This window comes from Myodes glareolus, chromosome 2 (genome assembly GCF_982192425.1).
Source record: "Myodes glareolus chromosome 2, mMyoGla1.1, whole genome shotgun sequence".
Classification (NCBI taxonomy): Eukaryota; Metazoa; Chordata; class Mammalia; order Rodentia; family Cricetidae; genus Myodes; species Myodes glareolus.
This window is the reverse complement of record NC_142027.1, coordinates 62,939,628-62,965,472: the sequence shown is the minus strand read 5'-3', so window position 1 is coordinate 62,965,472 and position 25,845 is coordinate 62,939,628. Positions and strand designations below refer to the sequence as shown.

Here is a 25,845-nt window from a genome sequence, read left to right as displayed (position 1 = left end):
CTGCCTTTTTTTGTTTGTTTGTTTTTTTAAAGATGTATTTATTATGTATACTGTCTGCGTGCCTGCCTGCATGCCAGAAGAGGTCACCAGATCTCATCATAGATGGTTGCATGCCACCATGTGGTTTCTGGGAATCGAACTCAGGACCTCTGGGAAAATAGCCAGTGCTCTTAACATCTGAACCATCTCTAGCCCTCCAGTTTGTTGATACAGTTTCTCTGTTATATAGCTCTGGCTGTCCTGGAACTCACTATATAGATCACACTGACCTTTAACTCACAGATGTGCTTGACTCTGCCTCCAGACTGCTGGGATTAAAAGTTTGGGTCACCATACCTGGCTTGCTTTACATTTATACATATAAAATAATAAGACTATTTATTAAGTAAGGGGTCTCTGGTTAAAAGAAAGGGGGGAATCTTTATTCCTTCTTCGGAATTAGAAAATTATCTTTAGACTGAACCAATGGGAAGCAGAATAGGCCTTTAAGAAAAATGATATAAAAGAAAAAAAGGAATCCAAGACAGAGGAAATGCTTTTTGAATCGTGAGCCCAAAGAGCTGGAAGCCTAATTACTGGATCCTGAACAGAAAGTTCAGTCTTTGGAGCACCTGTTCAGCAAGGGCAGAGAGGTCAGTATGTAGAGAAGTTGGTGAGAAAAGTGGGGGCTCCCTTTGAACTATTGAGCTACCTTTTAAGTCCCTATCAAGTTTTCCCCAAATATCGTAATTTCCACTCTTTCTGAGTTCATAGTTAAATCAAAAAGGGATAAGTTTGTCCCTTCCAACCGTGCAACGTAAGTATTCTTGACTTTGGAAGCTGTTTTAAACTTCTTTTGAATACTCCATAAAAAGTTCTGGGCACTTATGTATCAAATATACTCCTTGGTCAAAAGCTCTGATAAATGTATAAGCACCACCCCTTAAAACAAAAATGTCTGTTTCTGTGGCTTTAAATCCATTTAGTTAGTTAAAATTTCAAATACAATGTATCCATCTTGACTGTCTCAAAATATTTAGTCATTCCTATAGCTAATCTCAAACCTTTTAAACTTAATTCAGAATTGTCAAAATGGGTAGCTGTCATAGAGACTTCTAGCAATGAGCCCTCAAATTGTTTACTTTAAATAACGTCCTTATAGTGTGCCAGGTGGTAAAAGTGTCAAATTTCTCAAACACCTGGACCTGGAGTGAAATGATTCATCTAAGGTGGCAGCTTGCTCACCTATCAGGGTCCCCAAAGCTCTTTCTTACCACTCACTTTCAAGCCTGTGATTCCCACTCCCAGCCAATTGGGCCGGTTGAGTGCTGTGCATCCTGGGAGTTGTAGTTTGCAGTGCCCCACTGCCGACTACATGATCTACAGAACGGATGAGGACGGTTGCCTGGTGTCATTAGCAAGCGGCAAGTATGGCGGTAGCGCGAGCCGACGGAGCTCTGACTCCGGGAGAAGGTAGGATGATCCCCACCACTAAGCTCGAAAGTTTACTTCACTAAGTCATATTACATAGTTGCTTAGTGTAAAGAGAAAGCCTGGGTTTAGACGTGCAGTTTTGGACCAGTTCTTTTGATGCGGGGCTGTAGGCAGCGCGGAGGCGCATTAGCTACTGGGAGTTGTAGTCCCGCTTTCTGATCCAGTTTGGTAGCATTGCGGTGAAGGTTGGATGAGGGACTCCAGCTCCCAGGAGTCTTCGCGGTACCTGGCGCCCCCGTCCCGCGCTCTCCTTAGTCTGACTGGGCAGTGGGCTTCGGACTGCGGCCACCTTTCTGGGACGTTTACTTTGAGTTCCGAGTGTCCACGGAAAATTGGCAGAGTCTCTTTATTTCTTGTGTTCCCCCCACCTTCATCGATTCCGAGAACGTTCAGGAAGCATCTTATTTGATACCGCATCATAGTCGCCTGAACTCTTCATTGGAAGTGGCCAGTACCCGTGATAGAATCTGGGGGTGACCGGGACACGCGTTGCTACCCCGTCATTCTGCAGGCCTGGTCTTAGGATCGAGTTTGGTCTTTGTTTGGCCGAGCGCAGGAGAGGGGTGCGCCTGTAGCTGGGAGATGCCTCCGTGGGGCGCCGGACCTGAGCTTTTGTTTTGGTTACACTCTGAGGCGTGGTAGCAGCTGGCTGGATTGGGGCAGACCAGGGTAGAGTTGGGGCTCATAACCTGGGGTCCCCGATCAGATTCTTGAGGGGAGGAGTTTGGCTAAAAGGTGTGTCGACCCTTCGGAATTGTGTGCGAACGCGCGGTGCGCTTTTCTAGTTTTCATCCATCAAGAAGAGGCTCACGACACCTCTCGTGCTAAGAAAACCGAAAAATATTGAAACCGTCTAGGAGAGCTGTCCCGAGAAATTATTTCTCAGGGTAGTCCCAGTCTACTGGTAAATTTGAAATTGGCAGTTACTTTGGCCCCGCCCCCTATGCCTATGATGCTGATTTTTCTAAACCTCCTTAGCACTCCAAGACAACAGACAAGAGTAGCAGTTGGCGTTTACAGAGCCACTTTTTAAAAACCAGATGATATTTTGGGCAACTTTCTTACATTATTTCACGTTTTTGGTTTTTCGAGACAGGGTTTCTCTGTAGCTTTAGAGCCTGTCCTGGAACTAGCTCTTGTAGACCAGGCTGGCCTCGAACTCACAGAGATCAGCCTGCCTCTGCCTCCTGAGTGTTGGGATAAAGGCGTGCGCCACCACCGCCCGGCTATTTCACGTTTTTATGTAGACCATTTTTTATATTGAATTCTCGCTTTTTTCTTTTCTTTTTCTTTCTTTTTTTTTTTTTTTTTAAGACGGTCTCATTATGTAGTTGTGACTGGCCTAAAACTCACTGAAATCTCCTGCTTTTGCCTTTCCAGTGCAAAGATTAAAGATGTGTACTACCAGAAGTGACTCAGCCTACCCCCCCCCTTTTTTGTTTTTTCGAGACGATTTCTCCGTGTAGCCCCTGACCGACTAGGCTCTGTAGACTAGGCTGGCTTCGAACTCACAGTCTCCCAAGTGCTGGGCTTAAAGCTGTGCACCACCACTGCACAGCTTTTTTGTTTTGTTTTCTTTTCAAGAAAAGTTTTCACTATGTATCTTCTCTCTGCCTGTCCTGGAACTCATTATATAGATAGGCTGGCCTCAAACTCAACAGAGATCTGCCTGCCTCTGCCTCCTGAGTACTGAATTAAAGGTGTGCACCACTATGCCTGGTTATCGTTCACAACTTATAGAGTAGGAAAGTTAACTCAGCGATTCGCACATATAATGAAGGGGCAGCCAGCCTCTTGGAGAGAGGTCTCAGTTACCAAACCTGCCAACACCTTAATTTGGGGGGTTTTCAGACTGAAAAAATGAAGGAGAAAAAGAGAAGGAAACTTGTCCATAGTGGTTAACCAGGGGAGCTATAGTACGAAACCAAATTTTATTGAGTGTTGTCTGCCAGGTCTGAGGCTAAGTACAAGTTATTTGGCTTCTTTACACCAACCTTGTGAAATCAGAGAATCATTTTATTCTATTGATTAGTTAACTATACTTTGATTTTCAAAATACTTTGAAGTGACTGGGGAGATAGTTTAGTTGGTACAGTGCTTGTTGTGCAAGTGTGGGGACCCGAGTTCAATCCTCCAAACCTGAGGAAAGCATTGAGTTTGGTGCTTGGAGCTTGTAATCTCAGGGCTGGGATGGTGGATATAGGCAGATTCTTGGGGCTCGCTGGCCAACCAGCCTACTCTGTTTGATGAGTTCCAGGCCAGGGAGAGACCCTGCCTCGAAAAACAAAGTGAGGGCTGTAGAGATGGCTCAGTGGGTATGAGCACTTGCCTTGAAAGCATGAGGGCTGGAGTTGAAATTCCTGTGAAATCCCCCAATGCCTGTAGCCCTAGTGATGCCTTCAATGCTGTGGAGGCCTTGCTGACTTGCAGTCTAGCTCTAAGTCCAGGTTCAGTGAGAGAGTGTTCATCAAGAGAATAAAAAGAGTGACGGAGCAGGATACCAGCATTTTCTTCAGGTCTTCTTGGGCATGCATGATGTGCACCCCCCCCACACCCCCCCAACCTCTCTCCTGTCACACACTACTTTGGGCACTTGAAGATATACTTGTAGTTATAAAGAGTTGGATCTCTATAAAAAAAAATTCAGTTCTAGGGTCTGATGTGGTGATAGCTATAATCCCAGCACTTGGGAAGTGGAGGACTCATCAAGAGTTCAGATCCAACCTCAGACACATAGAGTTTATGCTAACCTGGTTAGCTTCAGACCCTGTCTCAAATCAAACAAAATAAAACAACAGCAAAAGAAAAACAACCCAAAACAAAGAAGAAGTTTGAAGGGTAAGAAAGGGAAAAAAAAATACATAAAAAATTAAAACCCAGGTAAACAAAACCGAAAAACTCAAAAAAGAAACTTAAGCCCTAGTTTTAAAATACTTTTATTAGGTATAAAATAGGGAACCTCAGGGCCTTGCATGCCAGGCAAAGGCTTTTCCTCTGTGCTATACCCCAGCCTGTAACTTGTAAATTCTGAGGAAACATGTATCGTTACAGCTCTAGATTGCTATCATTTTAAATTCTTCTTCTTCCTTTTTTTTTTTTTTTTTGTCTTTTTTAAAATGTGTAGCTCAGGCTGGTCTCGAAATCGTGATCCTCCTGCCTCTGCCTCCTTCAGCAAATCCTACCGGCGTGTGCCACTACAACTGGCTCATTTTAAATTCTTATACTTATTGTGTATTGGTGTATTTTTAAATATGTATGCATATTTTTTCTCAGTGTAAAATGCTAAGCTCAGCTGTCGTGTTTGCATTCTAACAAGTTGTCTTCTCTTTTTAAGGATCAGTGGTGAACTGGTCAGGGCAGGGACTACAGAAATTAGGTCCCAACTTGCCCTGTGAAGCTGATGTTCACACATTGATTCTGGATAAAAATCAGATTATTAAACTGGAAAATCTAGAGAAATGCAAACAATTAATACAGGTGGGTATGAGTTACATAAGACTAATTTATTATTACAAAATAACTACAAAAAGTTATTCTACATGTGTTGAAAGCAGTAAATGTTGCCTTAAAATTTTATATGCTAGCTTCTGAAGATGAATATCTATCTATCTATCTATCTATCTATCTATCTATCTATCTATCTATCTATCTTACATTTACAGTGGTCTAGAAAAAGCAGTAGTGGTAAAAAGTGGAAATAGGGCCAGCAAGATGGCTCAGTAGGTAGGAGAGGTTGTGCAAAGGCCTAAAGTTTGAGCTGTGTGTACCCCAAGGCAGGAGAGAACTGACTTCTGAGAGTATGCTGGTGACATTTGATTGTATGCCTGCTCCAGAGTGCCTGCAAGTGCACTGCTTGAACATACACACACTCTCTAAAAATTTTTAATTTCTTGTTTATTTGCTTTATTTATGTTTATTTGTGCATATCTGTATGAACGTATGCCATATGTATATGAGTACATGTGGAGGCCGGAAGAGCGATCAGATTCCCTGGAGCTGGAGGGTGGTTATACACATGGTTGTGAGCCGCCTGACTTGGGTCTAGGAACTGACCTCTGATCCTCTGGAAGGATAGCAAGTGCTCTTAGCTATCGAGCCATCTTTCTAGTCCCATAAATAAATAGATGTAGATTTAAAGAGAACATTATATGTTGACGAAATATTGTGTTAATATAATTTATACTTCATATTGGGGGTAAAGAGTTTATTCATCCAAGGATGTTGGGGTTGGATGTGTTGATGGCTGAGTACACGCTTAGCATACTCAGAGCCCTAAGTTTAGTCGTCAGTACTCTACCAAAACTAGGAAATAAACAAGAAGTGTTTATTTAGTCTACCTAATGTTATGAAGACATTTTTTGTGGAGCTTATATATATATGAAACGGTGAGTTCCTGGGCACTCAGGGCTACACAGAGAAGCCCTGTCTTGAAATACCAAAAGAAAAACAAAACGAAACAAAAAACACAACAGCCATGTCATGCCCAGAAGTCAATATTCCATGCTTTCCCCCTTCCCCTGCTCTCACGTTCTTTCTACCCCTTTTCCCACCACACTCCTGGAGCCCTGGAAGGGATGTTACAAATGTCTTACTTCCGACTGGGCACGTAGCAGCTATTTATTTGTTTCCTGCACTTTGATCAGCTATGAGTCTCTGCAGTCGCCACTAATCACTGCAAAGGAAGCGTCTCTGAGTAGAGCTGACAGCACTAAATAGCTGACCCTGTTCTTTGCTGTGCATGCAGCTATTTAGAAGGCAATTTGATGCGTACATTATGTCCTCTTAGCAAAAGTCGTCAGTTGCTTTTTCGCTAGGCTATGTCATCTCCAGCCACGGGTTTTGGGTGGGTTTACAATAACACATGTGAATTCCTTCCTGTGGAGCAGGCATCAGTTGGTTACCCCATAACAGACTTAACCTATACTTTTTGTTGATTAGAAGAACAAACTCCAGTAGTTATATTGTAGGTGTAGATGTAAATAATATATGTAAAAAATAGAAGGTGGGTGTGTGTATTTGGGTAATGTTTGACCATCTACTGTAGTGTGAAAGTAATATGTGTGGATGTATATATTTGTTTCTAGGAATAATAATGTTCCCTTTTCATAGTTGTCAGTGGCTAATAATCGGCTGGTTCGGATGATGGGCGTGGCCAAACTTACTCAACTCCGGGTATTAAATTTACCTCATAATAGTATTGGCTGTGTGGAAGGACTGAAGGACCTAGTCCATTTGGAATGGCTGAATTTAGCAGGAAATAATCTGAAGGTGAATGGCTTTTTTTTTTCTTGGTAATTAACTTTTGATTTTTTTCATAGCAAATCTGTTCTCTATGAAAAGGAAACTTGGCAAGTATATAAATAAGTGGATAAAAAATGAAAATATCTACTTCTACAATCTGTATTAGCATAAACTTTAAAAAGCCTCCATTTTGAACATATACCACAGTATAGTATTCTTTCAAATGTGAACAGAGAATCTATATTATACTTGAAAAAAGTAAATCAAATACTAGAGTCATGAGGAAAGAGATTTTTTCCTATTGAGTTAAACTTTTAAGTAAATTTTTAATGGTACATGGAATTTTTTTTTTAAGTCAAGAGATCTATATTCTATCTTTCCTACTTTGTACACAGGGATTTATAATTTTGGACAAGTTAGCAAACATTTCTGTATCTGTTTTCTGATGTGCCAGGTAAGGGGACTAGAGTAATTGATAATAACCGTTGTCTTTACTGAGCAGCTACCTGCTGCTAGGTACTTTCCTAAGTGTCTGTAGTGAGCGCATGTCAGCCTGTGAAGTAGATAGAGTTGTCAGGCTTACGTAGATAGGGAAACTGAAGCACAGAGAAGCTAGTGCTTGTTCCAATCGTACATCCAAGAAGTTGCAGACCCAAAAATTAAAATATATATATATATATATTTAATTCATTCTTGAAGAATTTCACACAACATACAGCATATTTTGATTATATTCATCTACCACACCTTCCCTAACTTTCCAGATCCATCCCCACCTCCTTACTCAACTTGATTTCCTCTCTTTGTATGTACTTTTCTAAAAAATGACACATTGAGTCGAATTTATGCTGTTTATGTCTTCCTGGGTGTGGTGCCGTTTACTAGATGTAGTTGACTTACTAGGAGTCATACTCTTAAGGACAGCTGAGTGTCCCTTTCTCAGAAGACATTAACTATCCGTAGGTCCTCAGGGGTGGGGCTCAGACGCCTTCTCCCTCTGTGCTAAACTGTTAACTGGCTTGCTCTTGTGCAGGTCATGAACTCAGCTGCTGTGAGTTCATGAGTGCCGTGGTCCCATAATGCCTAGAAGACACTGCCTTGACTCTGGTCCTCCCTGACCATGGAGCCAGGATTTAATAGACTGTGTGGCTTCATTCTAAATTTGAGAATTCTTTTCTCGGCTAGCAGTTCGATGCCATTGAAGTTTCTTTGGGCTATAAATATCTGAGATGGTATGAATTGCTTGGTGTTCTTGAAAGCTTGCAACTTGGCTACTTTCTGAATTTTGCTCTCTCTTTCCCCCATTGTCTTGCTCAGCTCCGCTGCTGTGCATCTAGTGACAAGAGGAGGCGGGGGCTCAGCTGCAAAGAATTAGGGAACGATTTTGATTTTTGATTTTAAGTGCACTGACTAATGTGATGCTTTTCTTGTAATAGACCATGGAGCAAATCAATAGCTGCACAGCGCTCCAACACCTGGACTTGTCAGACAATAGCATACCTCAGATAGGTGACCTGTCAAAACTGGTGTCTTTGAAGGTAAGGGGTCTTCTGTTAGCTCTTAAAAACTATCACAAATAAAAAATTACTAAAGATGTGGTCTCATTGACATAAACTCAGCCTGCCATATATTGTATATTAAGAACCTCTCCTCTCTCTCCCCCCTTTTGAAGGGGTCTCCCAGTAAAGCCTAGGCTCACCTCTCAGGTCCTCCTTGAGCTTTCTTAATTTTTCCAGAGTGCTGGAATTACAGGTATTTGCCAATATGCTTGCCAGATTGTTTTTGTTTTAAAAATATAAGAACTTTTTCTTTCTCTTTTTGGAGACAAAGTCTTACTGTATCGCCCTGGTTATTTCTAGAACTCCTGAGCACAAGAGTATGTACTCTTGAGGCATAAGAACACTTTAGGCCACCCCAAATTGATTGTTAGTGCCTATAAGTGATTTATTTATTTTATATGAAAATAGTCATTGTAGTTAGTTATTTCTTATTTCCCATCCTCTGAATGTGATGAATTTAACTAATGCTAGGGACTTTAATATATATTATATAAATTATAATATATATATAAAATACACACACAGTATTCTGGTAAAGCTTAAAGTAATCCATCCTAAAGTTAAGTCTTTTTTTTTTTTTAAATATAGGATCTCTCTATTATATAGCTCTGCCTGTCTGTCTGTCTGTCCTGGCTATGTAGACAGACTGATTTCAAACTCACAGAGATCCGCCTGCCTCTGCCTCCAGAGTGCTGGGATTAAAGGCATGTGCCACCATGCCCAGCTTTATATTTTTTTAGATGAGGTATCACTATGTTGTCTAGGTTGGTCTTGAATGCAAGTGATCCATTTCCCTAAGTCTCCATCCAGCTGTCTGTTTGGGGTGTCTATGTGGTTTCGTTTATCTGTTTAATTTTTCCTATTCTCAAGGATGCTGTTTTCAATACTAAGTATAATTTAGTTAACAAAGCTAGTTACACTTAATAGACATGGAAGGTGGAGGGATAGCTCAATGGTTCGAAGCACTGGTTGTTGTTCTAGAGGACCTGGGTTTGAGTCCCAGTACCATATGGTGCCTAGAACTGTCTGCTATCCTGGGGAATCTAAATTTCAGGGGATCTAAATTCCCTCTTCTGACTTCCACAGGCACCAGATACACACATGGTTCAGACATACAAGTAGGCAAAACACCAACAAACATAAAATAAGTGATAAAATATAAAAAATTCATCTGTATATTTTTTCTGTATTTTTGCTTAGTATTATTATTAATTCTAATAATTTATTAATTTATATTTTATAAATATTTTTATTATTATATTATAAAGTACATTATAATGTAATAAAATAAATACTATAATATTAATATTTTGAATTTTATAATATTAATAATATTTTGAATATTATTAGCACCAGGTAGACTTTTCAAGCCTTAGATGTGAATCTGAAGCTCTATTTTCTCTACACATTGAGCAGAAATAATTTTATGACAACAATGATTCTAAACAATTTTATGTATCCAACTATTCCAATAAATGCTAAGAAAACTCAAAAGAACTAAAAGATGATTGGATATTTTGTGTATTTTTCTTTTAGTTATAACTTTTTTCTCCTTGGAATGGATATATGACTAACTAAACAGAATCCTGAATGTTTAGAGTATCTTAGACTTGTTCTTTTTAAATGGTTTATTTGTTTTATTTATGTGTATGTGTGTGGGTGCCTGGTTATCTGTATATATTCTATGTGCATGCAAGTGCACAGGAAGACAGAAGAGTGCATTGGATAGCCTGGAGCTGGAGCCACAGGTGGTTGTGAGCCTCTGGTATGGAAACTAAACCTAGGCCTCTGCAAGAGCAGTAAGCACTCTTGACCTCTGAAACATCCTCTACCTCTTAGATTTATTCTTTTTTATTGCTGACTTAATATGGGTCAGCTATGTCTGCAAGCAATAATTTCTACCTTTCTTTGGCTTCAACTAAGCAAAAAATGTAGTTATAAAGTATGAATTGTGACTTATCTGTCTCTTTTACAAAATTTTACAATAATCGCCTTCTACACGATTATTTTATTTTATGTGCATGTATGCATGTGTGGTAGGTGTGATGCATGGACAGGAGTACAGTTGAACACTCCTGTGTGTGCGGGTATGGAGGCTAGGACAGGATGCTGGGTGTCTTCCTCTATCCCTCTCTACCTTCTTACTTTGAAATAGTCTGTCACCGAATTGGAAGTTCACTCTTAGCTCTTGACTAGCTGGCCAGAAATCCCCTTATTTTCTGCCCCCAGTGCTGGGGTCGCAGGTATTAGCTACCGTGCCCAGATTTTCTCACAGATGCTGCAAATTCGCTAACAGGCCCTCATGGTTGTAGAGCAAACACTCTTATCCACCAAGCTATCTCTCCAGCCCTTATTTTGATATATATATATTTTTGTTGTTTGTTTGTTTTGTTTTGTTTTTGGTGTTTGATTTTTTTTTTTTGAGACAGAGTTTCTCTGTGTAGCCCTGGCTGTCTTGGAACTCACTTTGTAGACCCAGCTAGTCTCAAATTCAGAGATCAGTCTGCCTTTGCCTCCTCAGTGCTGGGATTAAAGGCGTGTGCTACCACATCCGTATTTATTTTGTTATTTTAAAAGGAAATGAATAACTATGTTGGAAATTGCTTTGTGTATTAACTTAAATTGTATATCATGCTAGTATATCATAGCAAAGCCAGATCACATCAATTACGTCTTCTTGCATAAGTCTTAAACCCTTGGTTTAAGGCTAAAGACCACTTAGGAGCCTTCTAAGTATTAATCTTTGATTTTTGTGTGATAAGGAATATAACAAAATAGGTCTTTTTATTCTTGGATGCTCTATTTTGGCATTGGCAAGTCAATTTATTTATTATTTGTTGATTTGTATTCTTTTTTCTTTCAAGACCTTGCTTTTACATGGAAACATCATCACTTCTCTTAGAATGGCACCTGCATATCTACCCAGAAGCCTTTCTATATTGTCTTTGGCAGAAAATGAAATCCGAGACTTAAATGAGGTAAAATTTGACTCTGGGATCTTTCCTTCTGGGATCCAAGAAGGAAAAAGTCCAGGACTTTGTGGGATCCAGGAAGGGGAGGTGCAGGACTCTGTGGGGTCCAGGAAGGGGAGGTGCAGGACTCTGTGGGGTCCAGGAAGGGGAAGTGCAGGAGAGATAAGAGAGGTTCTCAAGCTCATTTTAGATCACCGTGGGAGAATTACTGCCCTGGTGAAACATCTGGTCCTGGAGCATCAGCGTCTTTCTTTCTCCTTTTCTTAGCATTGGAGGTCATGAGGCTGAACTTCAGTTGTAAGGCTGCAGTGATCATTCCTGGTGATTGGTAGGGGAGAGACATCTACTTTACAGGGGGTCAATAAGGCAACCTGTCCACTTTTTCATGGCCTCTATTATGTTTCCCAATAGGGCTTTCTCAAGTCAGGCAAAGTCCTTGATGTCTGTAATCTCAGCACTTAGTAAATGGAAACAGGAGGATTAAAGCTGAAGATCAGTCTGGGTTAAATGAGACCCTGCCTCAAAGGAAGTAAATATGGTTTTCTTAATTAAGAAATAATATTGATGTTTTTCCTTGTGCAGCAAGAACAAATGACCAGGTTTTTAGAATTTTGGAAGTCAGTGGCTAATCGTAGAGAATTGCTTAATGCTTTTTAGAACAAGAGGGAAATTGTGACATTCTCAAATGCTGCCAAAGTTATGTAATCAGCGGAAACCCTGTGCTTGACACTGAACATTCATTTTGTTCAACAAGGATGTCTTTTGTTTTAGATCTCGTTTTTGGCCTCTTTAAGTGAATTGGAGCAGTTGTCAATCATGAACAATCCTTGTGTGATGGCAACACCGTCCATTCCAGGGTTTGACTATCGGCCGTACATCGTCAACTGGTGCTTAAATCTCAGAGTACTCGATGGATACGTGATTTCCCAGAAGGAAAGGTGAACAAGATCTGCTTAAAATTGTCTCAATCAAGGATTTTTTTCGGAAATATCATTTCTAGTTTGCTATAGATTAATTGCTGAGTTTTTCTTAAAGAGTGTATATTTACAAATTAAAAATGTCCAGGTAAGCTGTTTCACTGGGTATCTCCATCATGGTCTTGACCCCTTTGCTCATTTATTGCTCCTGCCTCCCTTTGACCAGACTTTGGGAGCTTAGCCCAATGTTCTGCTGTGGATCTCTGTATCTGCTTCCATCAGTTGCTGGATGAAAGTCCTATGATGACATTTAAGATAGTCATCAAGCTGGGTGGTGGTGGAGTATACCTTTAATCCCAGCACTTGGGAGGCAGAGACAGGTGGATCTCAGCGAGTTTGAGGCCAGCCTGCTCTACAAAGAGATTTCCAGGACAGTCAAAGCTGTTACACAGAGAAACCCTGTCTTGGAAAAACCAAAAAGAAAAAAAAAATTAGTCATCAATCTTACTACAGGACAAGGCCAGTTCTGTCACTTTCTCCACAATTGCTTAGGGTCTTAGCTGGGGTAATCCTTGTAGATTCTTGGGAATTTTTCTAGTGCTAGCCCCATAATGTCTCCCTCAATCAAGATATCTCTTTCTTTGCTCTCCTCTCTGTCCTTCCCCCACCTGACCATCCCGTTCTGTTCAGTTCTCGTCCCCCCCCCATTCCCTCCTCCTTCCCTTTCACCCTCCCTTCTCCTCCGACTCTCACACTCCCAATTTTCTCAGGAGATCTTATCTATACAGCTTACCTGAGCTAATGGGAGCTCACTGACCGTGGGAGAACCAGCATAGTCCCTCTGAATGTGGGTGACAGTTGTATGACTGGGGCAGACTGTGGGGCCATTGGCAGTGAGACTGGTACTGGCTTTTTGGAACCCGTTCTCTTTGGAAGGATATCTTGCTTAGCCTAGATATAGTGGGGAGGGCCTTGGTCCTGCCTCAAAGCAATGTTCTAGACTTTGTTGATTTCCCATGGGAAGCCTTACCATATCTGATCAGTGAATGGGGGGTGGTGTGGGGGGAAAGGTGGAGGGAGTGGGAGAAGGGGAGGGAGTAGGAACTGGGATTGGAATGTTTCTTTTTTTTTAATATTTATTTATTTATTTATTATATATACAATATTCTGTCTGTGTGTATGCCTGCAGGCCAGAAGAGGGCACCAGACCCCATTACAGATGGTTGGAAGCCACCATGTGGTTGCTGGGAATTGAACTCAGGACCTTTGGAAGAGCAGGCAATGCTCTTAACCTCTGAGCCATCTCTCCAGCCCCTGGGATTGGAATGTAAAATAAGAAAAGATAGTTTTTTTTTTTTTTTAAAAATTAAAAATGCTGGTATAATCATAGCTCAGATTGTGCTGGCGATTCAGGCTTATCTCTCCTTTCTTAGAAAAGGCAGAAGGTAAACATCGGGGCTGGGAGCAGGTGTTGTGGCACATTTAAGTAATCCCAGCCCTTGAGAAGCACGGATAGAAGAATTAGGTAGTCATTGTCATCGGGATACATTGTTGGTTCTAGAACAGCCTGGTCTACATAAGACCTAGCCTCGGGTCAGGAATACCGCTTAGTTGGGAGAGTGCTTGCCTACCATGTTTGAAGCCCTTGCTCTGCAAGCCTGAGAACCCATGTAGAAAGCCAAGGATAGCTTCTCTTACCTGTAGCCCCAGGATGGGGAAGCGGATGGCAGAAATGGGTGGGTAGATGGTTGGCTAGCCAGTAAAGAGCAAGCTTCTATTTCATTGTGAGACTATTTCAGAGCCCTGGTTTTCTGATAAAACTGGCCATGGTGGTGCATGCCTGTGATTCCAGCACTGGAGAGATGAAAGTAGGAGGATCAGAAGTTTAAATCATATTCAACTACAGAGCAACTATATATGAAAAAAGGGGGTGGGATAGGGGGAGGGAGAGATGGCTCAGCAGATATAAACACTGACTGCTCTTCCTGAGTTCTATTCCCTACATTTACATGATGGTTCACAACTAGCTGTAATTCTAGTTCTTGGGGATGCTCTTATGTCCTTCAAATGCATTTGGTATGTAGTTATACATGCAGGCAAAAATATTCATACACATAAAATAAAAATATGAAAAAAGTGAATATTAGCCCTAGAGATTGGAACTAGCAATTCTAAATGCCAAGCTTATAATAATCTATGTTTTAAAAGTCATTTTGTTGATTGCTTAGAAATGGTAACATTCTTTCCTAGAAACCACATGAATATGATACAAGATCTTGGCTTACTCCCACAAAAGCTTGCTATCTATCTATCATATGTGTAAAGGGGGTGTTAATAATATGTTAGAACCCAGTGTCCTTTTATGATGCACTAGGAAAATGCACATGGTGCTTCAATTTGGAACTTGAAGCAGACATACTATACTGTTTCTCACCTGATGGCTGTGAGTTCATCCTTAGATCACTGATGGTCTCTGCATCTCGGAGCTGGGAATCTGTCCCACCAAGATTGCGTCTTCTAGAGACTGTTGCGTGATCATTAGAGCCTTCAGGAAGGTGGGCTGTGGAGATGGAAGGCACGATGGGTTATTCTCTTTACTGGGATTGCCAGAGATGCACAGAGAAACCCAGTCTTGAAAAACCAAAACCAAACCCAAACAACAAAACAAAACAAAATAAAACAAAAAGAAAAAGAAAGTATGGTTTATAGGAGGCATATTTTATATTATGATTGTAATTTTCTCTCTCTCGTGAGACAGTGTCTTATGTAGCCAGGCTGTTATTGAGGTATCTCCCTGTGTAGCCAGGGATGATCTGACCCCTTTGCTTTCATTCCCTCAGAGCTGGATTCCAGGCCTGCTTTCATGCTGGGTTCACATGGGTCCTGGGATTGAATCTGGGTATTCATGCTTGCTAGGCCAATGCTTTACCAGCTTCAGCTATTAGCAAGTTCAAGGTCAGCCCCAGCTGACATTGAGACATTGTCTCCTAAAGCAACAACAAAACTAAAACCACCAGTTTGTTACAATTGCACACTGCATAGGTTGGCTATGCTGACTGGGTAGTTCTCAGGCAGTTTCTTGTGTGCATCTTCCTCTTTCCTGAATCACCTAAACATTGGTGGTTGGATATGACGATGTGATCAGATTCAGTTTGGAGACTTTCTTCCTTCCTTCCTTCCTCCCTCCTTCCCTCCCTCCTCCCTCCCTTCCTTCCTTCCTTTATTTTTGAGGTATGATACTTCTACATAGCCCAGGCTGTCCTGGAACTCACTATGTAGACCAGGCTGTTCTGGTCACAGAGATCTGCCTGCCTCTGTCTCCCAAGCACTGGGATTAAGGTCTGCACCCCCATGCCCAGCTAGTTTTGAGGATTTAAAAGGAGAACTACTTTATAGATCCTATTGGGTCATATTCAATGTCTGGATGTTTATTTTGTTATTAGTAGCTATTAATAATGCCCCAAACCATTAATTCATTAAAGGTTACAAAACCGAGAAATTCTGTTGTTTTTATTAGTTTCAGTACTTATGTGAACTAAGTATTTATTGACAAATTTTGTATAGGAAATAAAGAATTAACAATATTTAGTCCCCATTATACCAGTTTAAAAAAATGACCAATTAGGTATTTTTTAAAACTGCCATTAAGAGCCCATAGATTGCTTCTGTTTGACAAAGTAAATGGAGAGAATGCTCATTGCCTCTTTGAAAATAATTTAAAAATACTTGGACTCATTAGTATGAACAGTTCCTCTAATTATGAAAACAATTGAAATCTAAGACCGAGGGGAGTGAGTAAGGAATATAGATAGAAAAGCAAGGATGGTGGCACAAATTTGCAGTCCCACTGCTGAGGATGTAAAGATGCACAGAGTGCTGGGGCTTGCTGGCCAGCCAGCCTAGCCAAAAGGTGAGCTCTACGAGTGACTGTGTCTCAAAATTAAAGTGGAGAGCAGTAGAAGATACTCAGCCTCAACCTCTGGCCTCTACTGCACATGCACATGAGTTTTTATGCACATGTGCACACTCAGGAACACACACACACACACACACACACCCCACTACCACCACCACCCAGAAAATTTAGCTAAAAATAAGCAAATAAGATGAATAATTTTTTTTAATGAAATCATGTTGTAGTATTATATGGTAAATTCACAAGGAAGATCAGTTACTGAAGATTGTATTTTGAGGGGCTGGAGAGATGGCTCAGAGGTTAAGAGCATTGCCTGCTCTTCCAAAGGTCCTGAGTTCAATTCCCAGCAACCACATGGTGGCTCACAACCATCTGTAATGAGATCTGGTGCCCTCTTCTGGCCTGCAGGCGTGCACATAGACAGAATATTGTATACATAATAAATAAATAAATAAATAAATAAATATTTTTTAAAAAAGGAATATATTTTGACCACTCCTGTGCCATCATCTCTTATTTCCCAGTTTGAAAGCTGAATGGCTTTATAGTCAAGGCAAGGGACGAGCATATCGGCCTGGCCAGCACATCCAGCTTGTGCAGTACCTGGCTACAGTCTGTCCTCTTATTTCTGCACTGGGCCTTCAGACTGCAGAGGATGCCAAACTCGAGAAGATTCTGAGTAAGCAGAGGTAAGCCTGTTTATTTGTGGCACTGAGGGATTTGGAGGTGAAGGTACCTCAGACTTTCTGTGGTTAGAGGGCATACATCTGGACACATGGTCCTTTGTCACTGCAGGGAAGTTGAGTTACACGGTGTAGCTTGTTCATGGCAGTTGTTTTGTTAAGCAGTTCTTGAGTGGGAGAACCAAACAGTATGACATTGGAAGAATGGGAGTTTTGTCAATGCCAAAGTTATAACCCAGTGGTAGATCTGCCTTGCATGTGTTAGACCCTGAGTTTGAGTTACAATACCTCAAGAAAAGTATTTGGCCTTTAATATAGGTAGGTGCCTTGTGTAGCATGTTAAGTGCTCATGTTAACAAACATGGCCAGAGTGTTTAGTAATCCTTTCTCTTATCAGAGATCCTGTCTTTCAGGGTTTTCACATATGAAATTATGTTTGTGTAAGGTCATGTGGACAGTTAGTTGTATAGATTGAGACAGGGTCTCATGGAAACTAGATTGGCCTTCCACCCATCATGTGGAGAGGGTGACTTTGAGCTTCTGATCCTGTTGCCTCTAGCTCCACAGTGCTGGCTTTACAGGTATCTGCTGACATCCCCATCTTTATCTAACAGTTAAAAAAAAATCTTAACTTTTTTACACAGTGCTTTCAAGGAGACTATAGTTTGTCAGTGGCTAAAGATGCCCTTGCAGGCTTGTTAGGATTCTGTCGTAGCATATTAACCGGGGCGTCAGGAGAGCATGTCTTCTTATTGGCGGAGATGACAGCAGGTTGTTGGTTTCTAGGTTCCACCAGAGGCAGCTGATGAGCCAAAGTCAAAATGAAGAGCTGTCTTCTCTTGCTCCTGTTGAAACAAGGGCCCCCCTTACCCCTGAGTGCTCAAGCCCTGTTCAAGATTTCCAGGAAAGCGGTAAGGAAGTTGTGACCCGGTGCCTAAGAGCAGCTTACTCAACTACTTTTCCTCAACTCACTGGACTTACTGGGTCATGAAACAGTTTGTTTCAGACAGGGTCTCTCTATGTAGCTCTGACTGGTCTGAAACTCATCATGTAGCTCCCAGGCTAGTCTTGAACCTGCTTCTTCAAATCCTCTTGATTTCCTTCCTCTTTTTTTTTTTTTTCTTCTGCATTGGTCCATGAGGGTGGAGGGAGCAGAAGTGGGGAACAGGGTTCAGATGGCTGTAGGTATGATGGAGATAGCCTTCCAGGAGATGACTTTAATGAGTTAGCTTGACTTTATTCCAGACAATAGGAAATATATAGGATTGGGAAGCCTGGAGACCAGTGTGAACTAAGCAGCATGCTCCTATCGCGAGGCTGGGTTAGTGGCAGCACATCCCTATGAAAACAGCTAGAGCATGTCACTTAACTGCCATGTGGTCCACAGGGGAAGAACGTTCACAGGGAACTATGTCAAGGATCATGCTGGAGACATACATCCAGCATCCAGGCCTAGGAACAGCCTCCAAATAAGGACAGAGAGAGAGCAGGAAGTCTCTCTGGTGGGAGGGAGTCCTCCATGTTGCCAAGCTTAGAGAAAGCTGCCAGGCTATGGTAGACTGTAACCTCTGTCAAGCAGAGTCTCCCAACATGTATAAGAGTGTTTGGATGAGTATTGTATGCATACGGGAGTCTGTGGAAGGCAGAAGAGGGCATTGGATCCCTTGGAACTGTAGTCACAGACAGTTGTGAACTATCATGGGTGCTGGGAACTGAACCCTGGGCTCTCTGCCAGAGCAGCACAAACTCTTAACCACTGAGCCAACTCTCCAGCTACTCTTAAGCCCAGAAAAGGGAGTCAGCTCTTTTGGAACTGGAATTACAGATATTGTGAGCCTCCATGTAAGTTCTGGGAATCAAAATCAGGTCCTGTGTAAGAGCAGCCAGTGCTCTTAAGCACTGAGCCATCTCTCCAGCACCATGTTATAGGAGATCGCTTGTTCATTTCCCGGCCACCCAGACTCCTGAAATAATCGCACAGAAACTATATTATTTGCAATACTGTTCGGTCAATAGCTTAAGCATATTTCTAGCTTGCTCTTATATCCTAAGCTAACCCATCTCCACTGATCTGTGTATTGCCACGTGACTGCGGCTTACCGGATAAAGTTCCATCCAAAGTCTGTTTCTGGTGGGACTACATGGTGTCTCCTGACTCCGCCTTCTTTCTCCCAGCATTCAGTCTAGTTTTCCCCACCTAGCTCTATTCTACCCTATCACAGGCCAACGTAGTTTCTTTATTCATTAGCCAATGAAAGCAATACATATGCAGAAGGACCTCCCACACCAGTACCAAGAAATTCATTTTCTTTTTTTCCCCCCAGTTTTTCAAGATAGGGTTTCTCTGTAGCTTTGAAGTGTCCTGGGAACTTGCCCTGTAGACCAGGCTGTCCCTGAACCCACAGAGATCCACCTGCCTCTGCCCCCCAAGTGCTGGGATCAAAGGCGTGAGCTACCACACCCTGCAAAATTCATTTTCTTAAAAATGTTTGGTTTGACATTTCAGTCATGTTGGAGGCAGTCAGTTTATTGTGCTTACTGTATTTTAGGGATCAAATTTCCTTAAATGTAAACAACTAAGGGATTAAGGAGATGGCTCAGTGGATAAAGGTGCTTGATGTCCAGCCTGACAACCTAAGTTCAGTCCCTCAAACCCACATGGTGGAAGGAGAAAACTGACTGCTACAAGCTGTTCTTTGACCTCAGCATGCAAACTATGGCATGCATGTGTACACACACACACACAGAGTACACAAATAAATCGAAACCATGTTTTAAGTATACAATTAAGAAGGCTCTTCAAATACTTGATGATTTAAATAATGCTCTCTCGGTTCTTCTAGAGCCTGTTCTCCAAATCAATTCTTGGGTTGGGGTAAGCAGTAATGATGATCAGTTATATGCTGTTAAGAATAACTTCCCAGCCTCTGCACACACTACAAGATATTCTCGGAATGACCTGCACCTGGAAGACATACAGACAGACGAGGACAAGCTAAACTGCAGTCTGCTCTCTTCAGAGTCCACTTTTATGCCCGTTGCATCAGGGCAGTCTCCAGTATCACCCACTGTGGAGCTGAGGCTGCAGGGCATCAGCTTGGGCCTAGAAGATGATGACGACGATGCAGGTGAAGCCGTGCAAAGGCTGGAAAGCCAGGACTTGGACAAGGACAAGGAAAAGCCTTTGTGGGATACAAATGAGAGTTCTGCTCAAGTGCTGAAAGGTAAGATGAGTACAGAAGTAAAGGAGAAAGCGGAACTGTTTCCTTGTCCCAAGTCAGTGCTCATCAATGCTATCTTGAAGGAGGATAACCATGGTCTTGCATCTTTTCCGGAGTCAGTTGGGCATAGCGTATCCCATGTAGAGTCAAACAGTGAAGAAACCATGTCTTCCACCACTTCAGAGAAATCTCCCTGCAGAATTTTTACTGAGAGATCTCTTGCTTTGGGACAAGATAAAGTCACCCTTCAGAAACTGAATGCAGCCGCCACTAAGCTTCAGGCCTGTTGGCGGGGCTTTTATACCAGGAACTACAGTCCACAAGCCAAAGGGGTACGTTATGAAATCCGGCTGCGCAGAATGCAGGAGCACATTGTCTGCCTGACAGATGAAGTAAGGAGGTAGGTTGGCTTGGGGTGCTGGGTTCTGAAGTTGTTTTAGAACTCTGCTGCTGTGATCATGACACCAGGTGGCCACTGTCAGTGAACACATCTCCAGTGATATAGCAGAAGCCTCCTGAGAGTACAAATTGCCACATGCATCTCCATTCTCAGCATAGCAATTAGCACATAGATGTAGTATCACCAAAGACGTTGAGTGACTGTGAACTACATAGACATCTATGATTCTCAACAAGGGGCAGATACTGTAGAAAAACCGGATGAGGAGGAAGAAGTCCACATAGACTCAATTAGGTGACATAAGAGCTAGAGAAAAATACCAGGGATTCTGAGGGGACTAAAATTTGGGGGCTAAGGTAGGAGTTAGTCCTCAGTTCCAGGGTATGCTTGTTTAGCTGACTGCCAACCTCTGACGTTAGGAGTTCATTAGTATTGGTTCATTAGTATGGTGTTTATCAGTATTATAGGTGGCTTAGGGGAAAGGAGCAAGGAGCCTGAGAAGGAACAGGCAAGAGAGGATATTCTATTCGTTTCCAGTGGGCAGAATGTCTGCGGAGCAGCGAGAGCTGCCTCATGAAGGGGGGAGAAAGTGATGCCAGGTTTAGTCATTGGTGAACCCTCAGGACTGTCCTCGGGTTCCATGATTTGCTAAATGGCCTTACAGAACTCAGGAATCATTCTGATCATGGTTGCTGTTTATTATAGCAGATGCATACAGATTGAAATAGGGGAAATCTCACAGGGCAGACCAGGTGCAGACCTCCAGAGGTCCTCTCTCGGGTAACTTAACTCTTAGAAGTACAGGGCTTACTCCCCATCGCTGAGATATAACGTTGTGCCAATCTGAGACACATTCCCAAGCATTTCAGGCCATGGTTTTTATTGGGGTCAGTTATTTAGTTTCTCATGTGAGTGACTTGAACACACAGAGATCCACCTGCCTCTGCTTCTTGAGTGCTGGGATTAAAGGTGTGTGCCACCACCACCACCCGGCTGGAGTAAGTTTTAAAAGTGGTGTGTTAAAATGTTTGGGAATAGAGTGAGATTGTGACAGTAGAGTGACGGGGTAGTTGTTCCTAGGTCGAGCATCCACTTGAGCCTTCAGAACAAAAGTAACAGGAATGGGGCAGAGAGGAAGCCTGGTGCTGAGACATTGGTGTGTAGTGCGGGAGTGGGAGAACAGATTAGGATGGCATTAGGATAGCAGGCGTTCTCAGGGATGTCTTAGGCTCCTATTGCCTTGCTGAAACACCGTGACCGAAAGTGACTTGGGGAGGAATAGATTGTTGCAGCGTATAACTCTCTGGTCACGCTTCATCACTGAGAAGTAAGTGAGAACTCAAAGCAGGAACCTGAACCTTGAGTCAGGAGCTGAAGCAGAAACCATGGAGGAACGTTGCTTACTGACTTGTTCTCATGGCTTGCTCTGCTTCTTCAGCTTGCTTCTTTGTTTGCTTGTTGCCTTCCTGCCTGCCTGCCTTCCCTCCCTCTTTTCCTCTCTTTTCCTCTTCCTCTTTCCCTCTTCTTTCCTCCCTTCCTCTCTATTTCATCCCTCCCCCCTCTCCCTCCTTCCCTCCCTCCCTCTCTCCCTCCCTCCCTCCTTCCCTCCTTCCCTCCTTCTGATAGGGTTTCTCTGTGTAGCAGTACTAGCTGCCCTGGAACTAGCTCTTGTAGTCCAGGCTGGCCTCGATGAACTCACAGAGACCCATCTGTTTCTGCCTCCCAAGTGCTGGGACTAAAGGTGTGCTCCACCACCGCTGCCCGCCTAACTTTTATTTATTTATTTTTTAAAGATTTATTTATTATATATACAGTGTTCTTCCTGTATGTTTGCCTGCATGCCAGGAGAGGGCACCAGATCTCATTGCAGATGGTTGTGACCTACCATGTGGTTGCTGAGAATTGAACTTGGGACCTCTGGAAGAGCAGTCAGTCTTCTCAACTGCTGAGTCATTTCTCCAGCCCTCAGCCTGCTTTCTTATTCAACTCAGGACCACCTGCCCAGTGGGCGTAACCCCCTGTTTCCTGGGCTCTTTCTTATTAATCATTTATCAAGAAAATGTCCCATAGACTTGCCTGTAGACCAATCTTATAGAGACATATTTTTCAATTGAAATTCCTCTTCCCAGATATTTCTGGGTTTGTGTCAAGTTGCAGAAGAAGTCAACCAGAACAAGGGATTAGATAAAGAATCACTTGAAAATAGCAGTGAGAAGCAGTTTGATGACTTTGTATAAAAGAAAAAAGGGCTTCTAATTGAAAGAGCTGCAGTGCTTGCACAAGTGAGTCTGTTTTAGCTGAGAAAACGTTCAGAGAAAGGAAGCCTATGAGGGAGTTTGCTGCTTAAAATCCAGGAGTGCCGGCTGGTACAGAAGAGTGTCTTGGAGCGTTTAGAGAAAGTGGATAACTGTCTTGGAAATTCTGAAAAGGGGTGAGGCATGGCTCAGGGGTAGAGCCTTTCTTTGTCTAGCAGGTATTAGGAGCTGGATTCTCGATCCAGTACTGCAAAGATTAAAAATAAACACAAAACAAAGTTCAGGACAAAGTGGGGGTGACATTTAGAGTGGTGGTGGACAACTAGGGAAGGCTCTGCTTTGGAACAGGCCTACGAATCGAGACGGCTCCTGTAATTGAGAGGAAAGACTGTGGTATGAGAGCAAGTAATAGACGGGAGAGTCTGGGACCCCAGAGAGAATCAGGGATGGGGCAAGCGGGATGGGCTCGGTTAACGTCTTAGGAGAAAATTGTCAATCTGTGATCCTGAGTGCCTGAGTGTGACTGTTAACTTTTGGAGGCTTTGAATAACCAGCATTTTTTAGGCCCCGTCATCTTGTGTTTGGCTGGGAGCCTGAAGGGTAGCTAAAGAGATATTTAATACATAAGCGTGTGCACGCACACTCACACTCATACACATATCCCCCATTGGTAATGCTGTGTACAATGAATAAGTAAATTTCAGTTTCACTTACATCTCACTTGGCTTCTTTCTTGAAACATAGTTCATTCTGAGTTATGCTTGAAGCATTTTAAATGAGCCTAGAGTTTAGCTATTCAACAGTGGAAGCAGTTGCTATTAGGTTATTAATCTCTTTCTAATGCATTTGCTTAGTAGTTGTAACAGGAAGTTTACATCAAAGCCTTCTTCCTTACGCTAACATGATCTTCTGAATCACTGTAGATTAAGAAAAGAAAGAGATGAAGAGCGCGTGAAAGCCTCTGTGCGAGAAGAAGCTGTCAGATTCCTTTGGAACGAGGTAAATGCTCGCTGCAGATTCCTCTAGTGTATGTGAACACGGATAATTTCCAGTGAGACCAATTTTTTTTTCCTTTTGGTTTTTCAAGACAGAGTTTCTTTGTATAGCCTTGACTGTCCTGGAACTCACTCTGTGGATCAGGCTGGCCTCAGACACAGAGCTCCACCTGCTGCCTTGCCTCCTGCGTGCTGGGAGTAAAGGCATGCACCATCACTTTCCGGTCCCAAATCATTTTAAGCCTGTGGTTTTACTAGTACTGTAAAACTTTAAAATATTACAGTATTACTAATATTATAATAGAAAACTTCCTAATCACCGGGTGGTGGTGGCAGTACATGCCTTTAATCCCAGCACGTGAGAGGCAGAGGAAGGCAGATCTCAGTGAGTTCGAGGCCAGCCTGGTCTATAAAATGAGTTCTAGGACAACCAAGACTGTTACACAGAGAAATCCTGTCTTGAAAAGCAAAAACAAAACAAAAAAAATCCCAAAACAACAAAAAAACTTCCTAATAATAATTTCTTACAAATATCTTTTTTTTCTTAGAAATATCTAAACAAATAAGTTGTTGTAATTATATAGAAACTATATATTAAGTTAATAAATTTCTAAGTTTTTTATTTACTATTAGTAGGGAAGTGGTTAAATAAACTATAAAAATAACAGCACTATATAATGCTATGGGACAATTAAAAAGAATAAAGTAGTACTATGGACTGACCTGGAAAGATCTCCAGAATAATACTAATAAAGTAGAAGCTGGAACTTAGCATCTACTTGATTTGTAAAGCTGAGGACCAGTGAATTAGTTCACGGGGTGAAGGTGCATGTCATTAATATTGACAGCCTGAATTTGGTCCCTGGGACCACATGATGAAAGACAAGAACCAACTTCTGCAAGTTGTTCTCTGATTTCCACAAGCATGTGTGTGCCCCCATCCATAAATTTAAAAAATTAAAAATTTATATTAAAACTGTAAGTATATGGGAATATATAGAAAAAAATTCTGAAAAGATACACTTTAAACTCCTATCAGAAAGTACTTGATGACACAGGGCTATGTAGTGAAATCCTGTCACAAAAAGCAGACAAGAAATTACCTTGGATATTAGTCACAGTGAAACTAAAAATTCTATTTCATTTTCTTTTGAGGTAAGTTTTCATGTGGTCCAGGTTAGCCATACACTCACTAAGCTGAGGATTGGCCTTGAACTCCTGATCCTCCTGCCTGTACCTCACAAGTCGGGGTGTGCAGCGTCACAACTGATTTGTGTCCTTCTGGACCTCGACACCAGGGCCTCATGCATGCTAGGCAAGCGCTGTACCCACCGAGCTACTCTGTAGCACTTTCTTGCTTGCAATTTAAAATAAGAATTTATGTGCATGGGTGTTTTGCCTGCATGTTTGCATGTGCACTATGTGTGTGCAATGCCCTTGAGGCCAAAAGTGGGTAAGTAGAACCCTATGAGATGAAGTTACAGATGGTTGTGATTTGCTGTGTGGTGCTGGTTTTCTGAAAGAGTAACAAATGTTCTTAACTGCTGAGCCATCTCTCCCATACCTTGCTTGCAATTTTTGTTTGTTTCTTGAGATAAGGTTTCTCCGTGCAACAGCTCTGGCTGTCCTAGAACTCGTTTTGTAGATCAGGCTGGCCTCGAACTCACAGAGATTCGCCTGCCTCTGCCTCCCAAGTGCTAGGATTAAAGGTGTGTGCCACCACCACCAGGCACAACTATTTATTCATTCATTTATTTATTTATTTATTTATCTTTAAATTTTGTGTTATTTTTAAATTACTAGTTTGTATGTTTATTTATTTATTATGTATGCAGTATTCTGCCCACATGTATGCCTACATGACAGAAGAATGCACCAGAAGTCTTTACAGATGGTTGTAAGCCATCATGTGGTTGCTGGGAATTGAACTCATGACCTCCGGAAGAGAGCAGCTAGTGCTCTTAACCTCTGAGCTATCTCTCAACAATTTTTATAGTAAAAAATAGAAATTATTTTTATATCTTAAGATATAAAAGGTCATATTGTCAAGAATTTGGGAATATTAGAAAGTTATAAATACTACATTTTAAAATAAGTAGAAACCCTGTGTCTGCATGTATATCTAAAATAAACTGATTTTAGAGGCTCCATTTATTTATTGATTTAGGTACTAATCGGCCTTATTGACTAGATGTCAATCTATAGTTTGTACA

The 25,845-nt window shown here is 41.9% G+C and overlaps 1 protein-coding gene across 1 annotated transcript in view; it reads left to right on the top strand.

Annotated features, from left to right (window-relative positions):
• The first annotated feature begins 1,339 nt into the window (after positions 1-1,339).
• Cep97 (centrosomal protein 97) overlaps positions 1,340-25,845 on the top strand; it is a 32,706-nt gene continuing 8,200 nt past the window's right edge. Inside the window, exons 1-10 of the mRNA XM_048454281.3 lie at positions 1,340-1,452; positions 4,808-4,950; positions 6,583-6,741; positions 8,151-8,252; positions 11,138-11,251; positions 12,017-12,183; positions 16,603-16,767; positions 17,548-17,672; positions 19,605-20,382; positions 23,561-23,636. Of these exons, the coding sequence (XP_048310238.3) occupies positions 1,410-1,452; positions 4,808-4,950; positions 6,583-6,741; positions 8,151-8,252; positions 11,138-11,251; positions 12,017-12,183; positions 16,603-16,767; positions 17,548-17,672; positions 19,605-20,382; positions 23,561-23,636 (1,872 nt within the window). The 5' untranslated portion in view covers positions 1,340-1,409. The remainder of the gene's footprint in view (positions 1,453-4,807; positions 4,951-6,582; positions 6,742-8,150; positions 8,253-11,137; positions 11,252-12,016; positions 12,184-16,602; positions 16,768-17,547; positions 17,673-19,604; positions 20,383-23,560; positions 23,637-25,845) is intronic.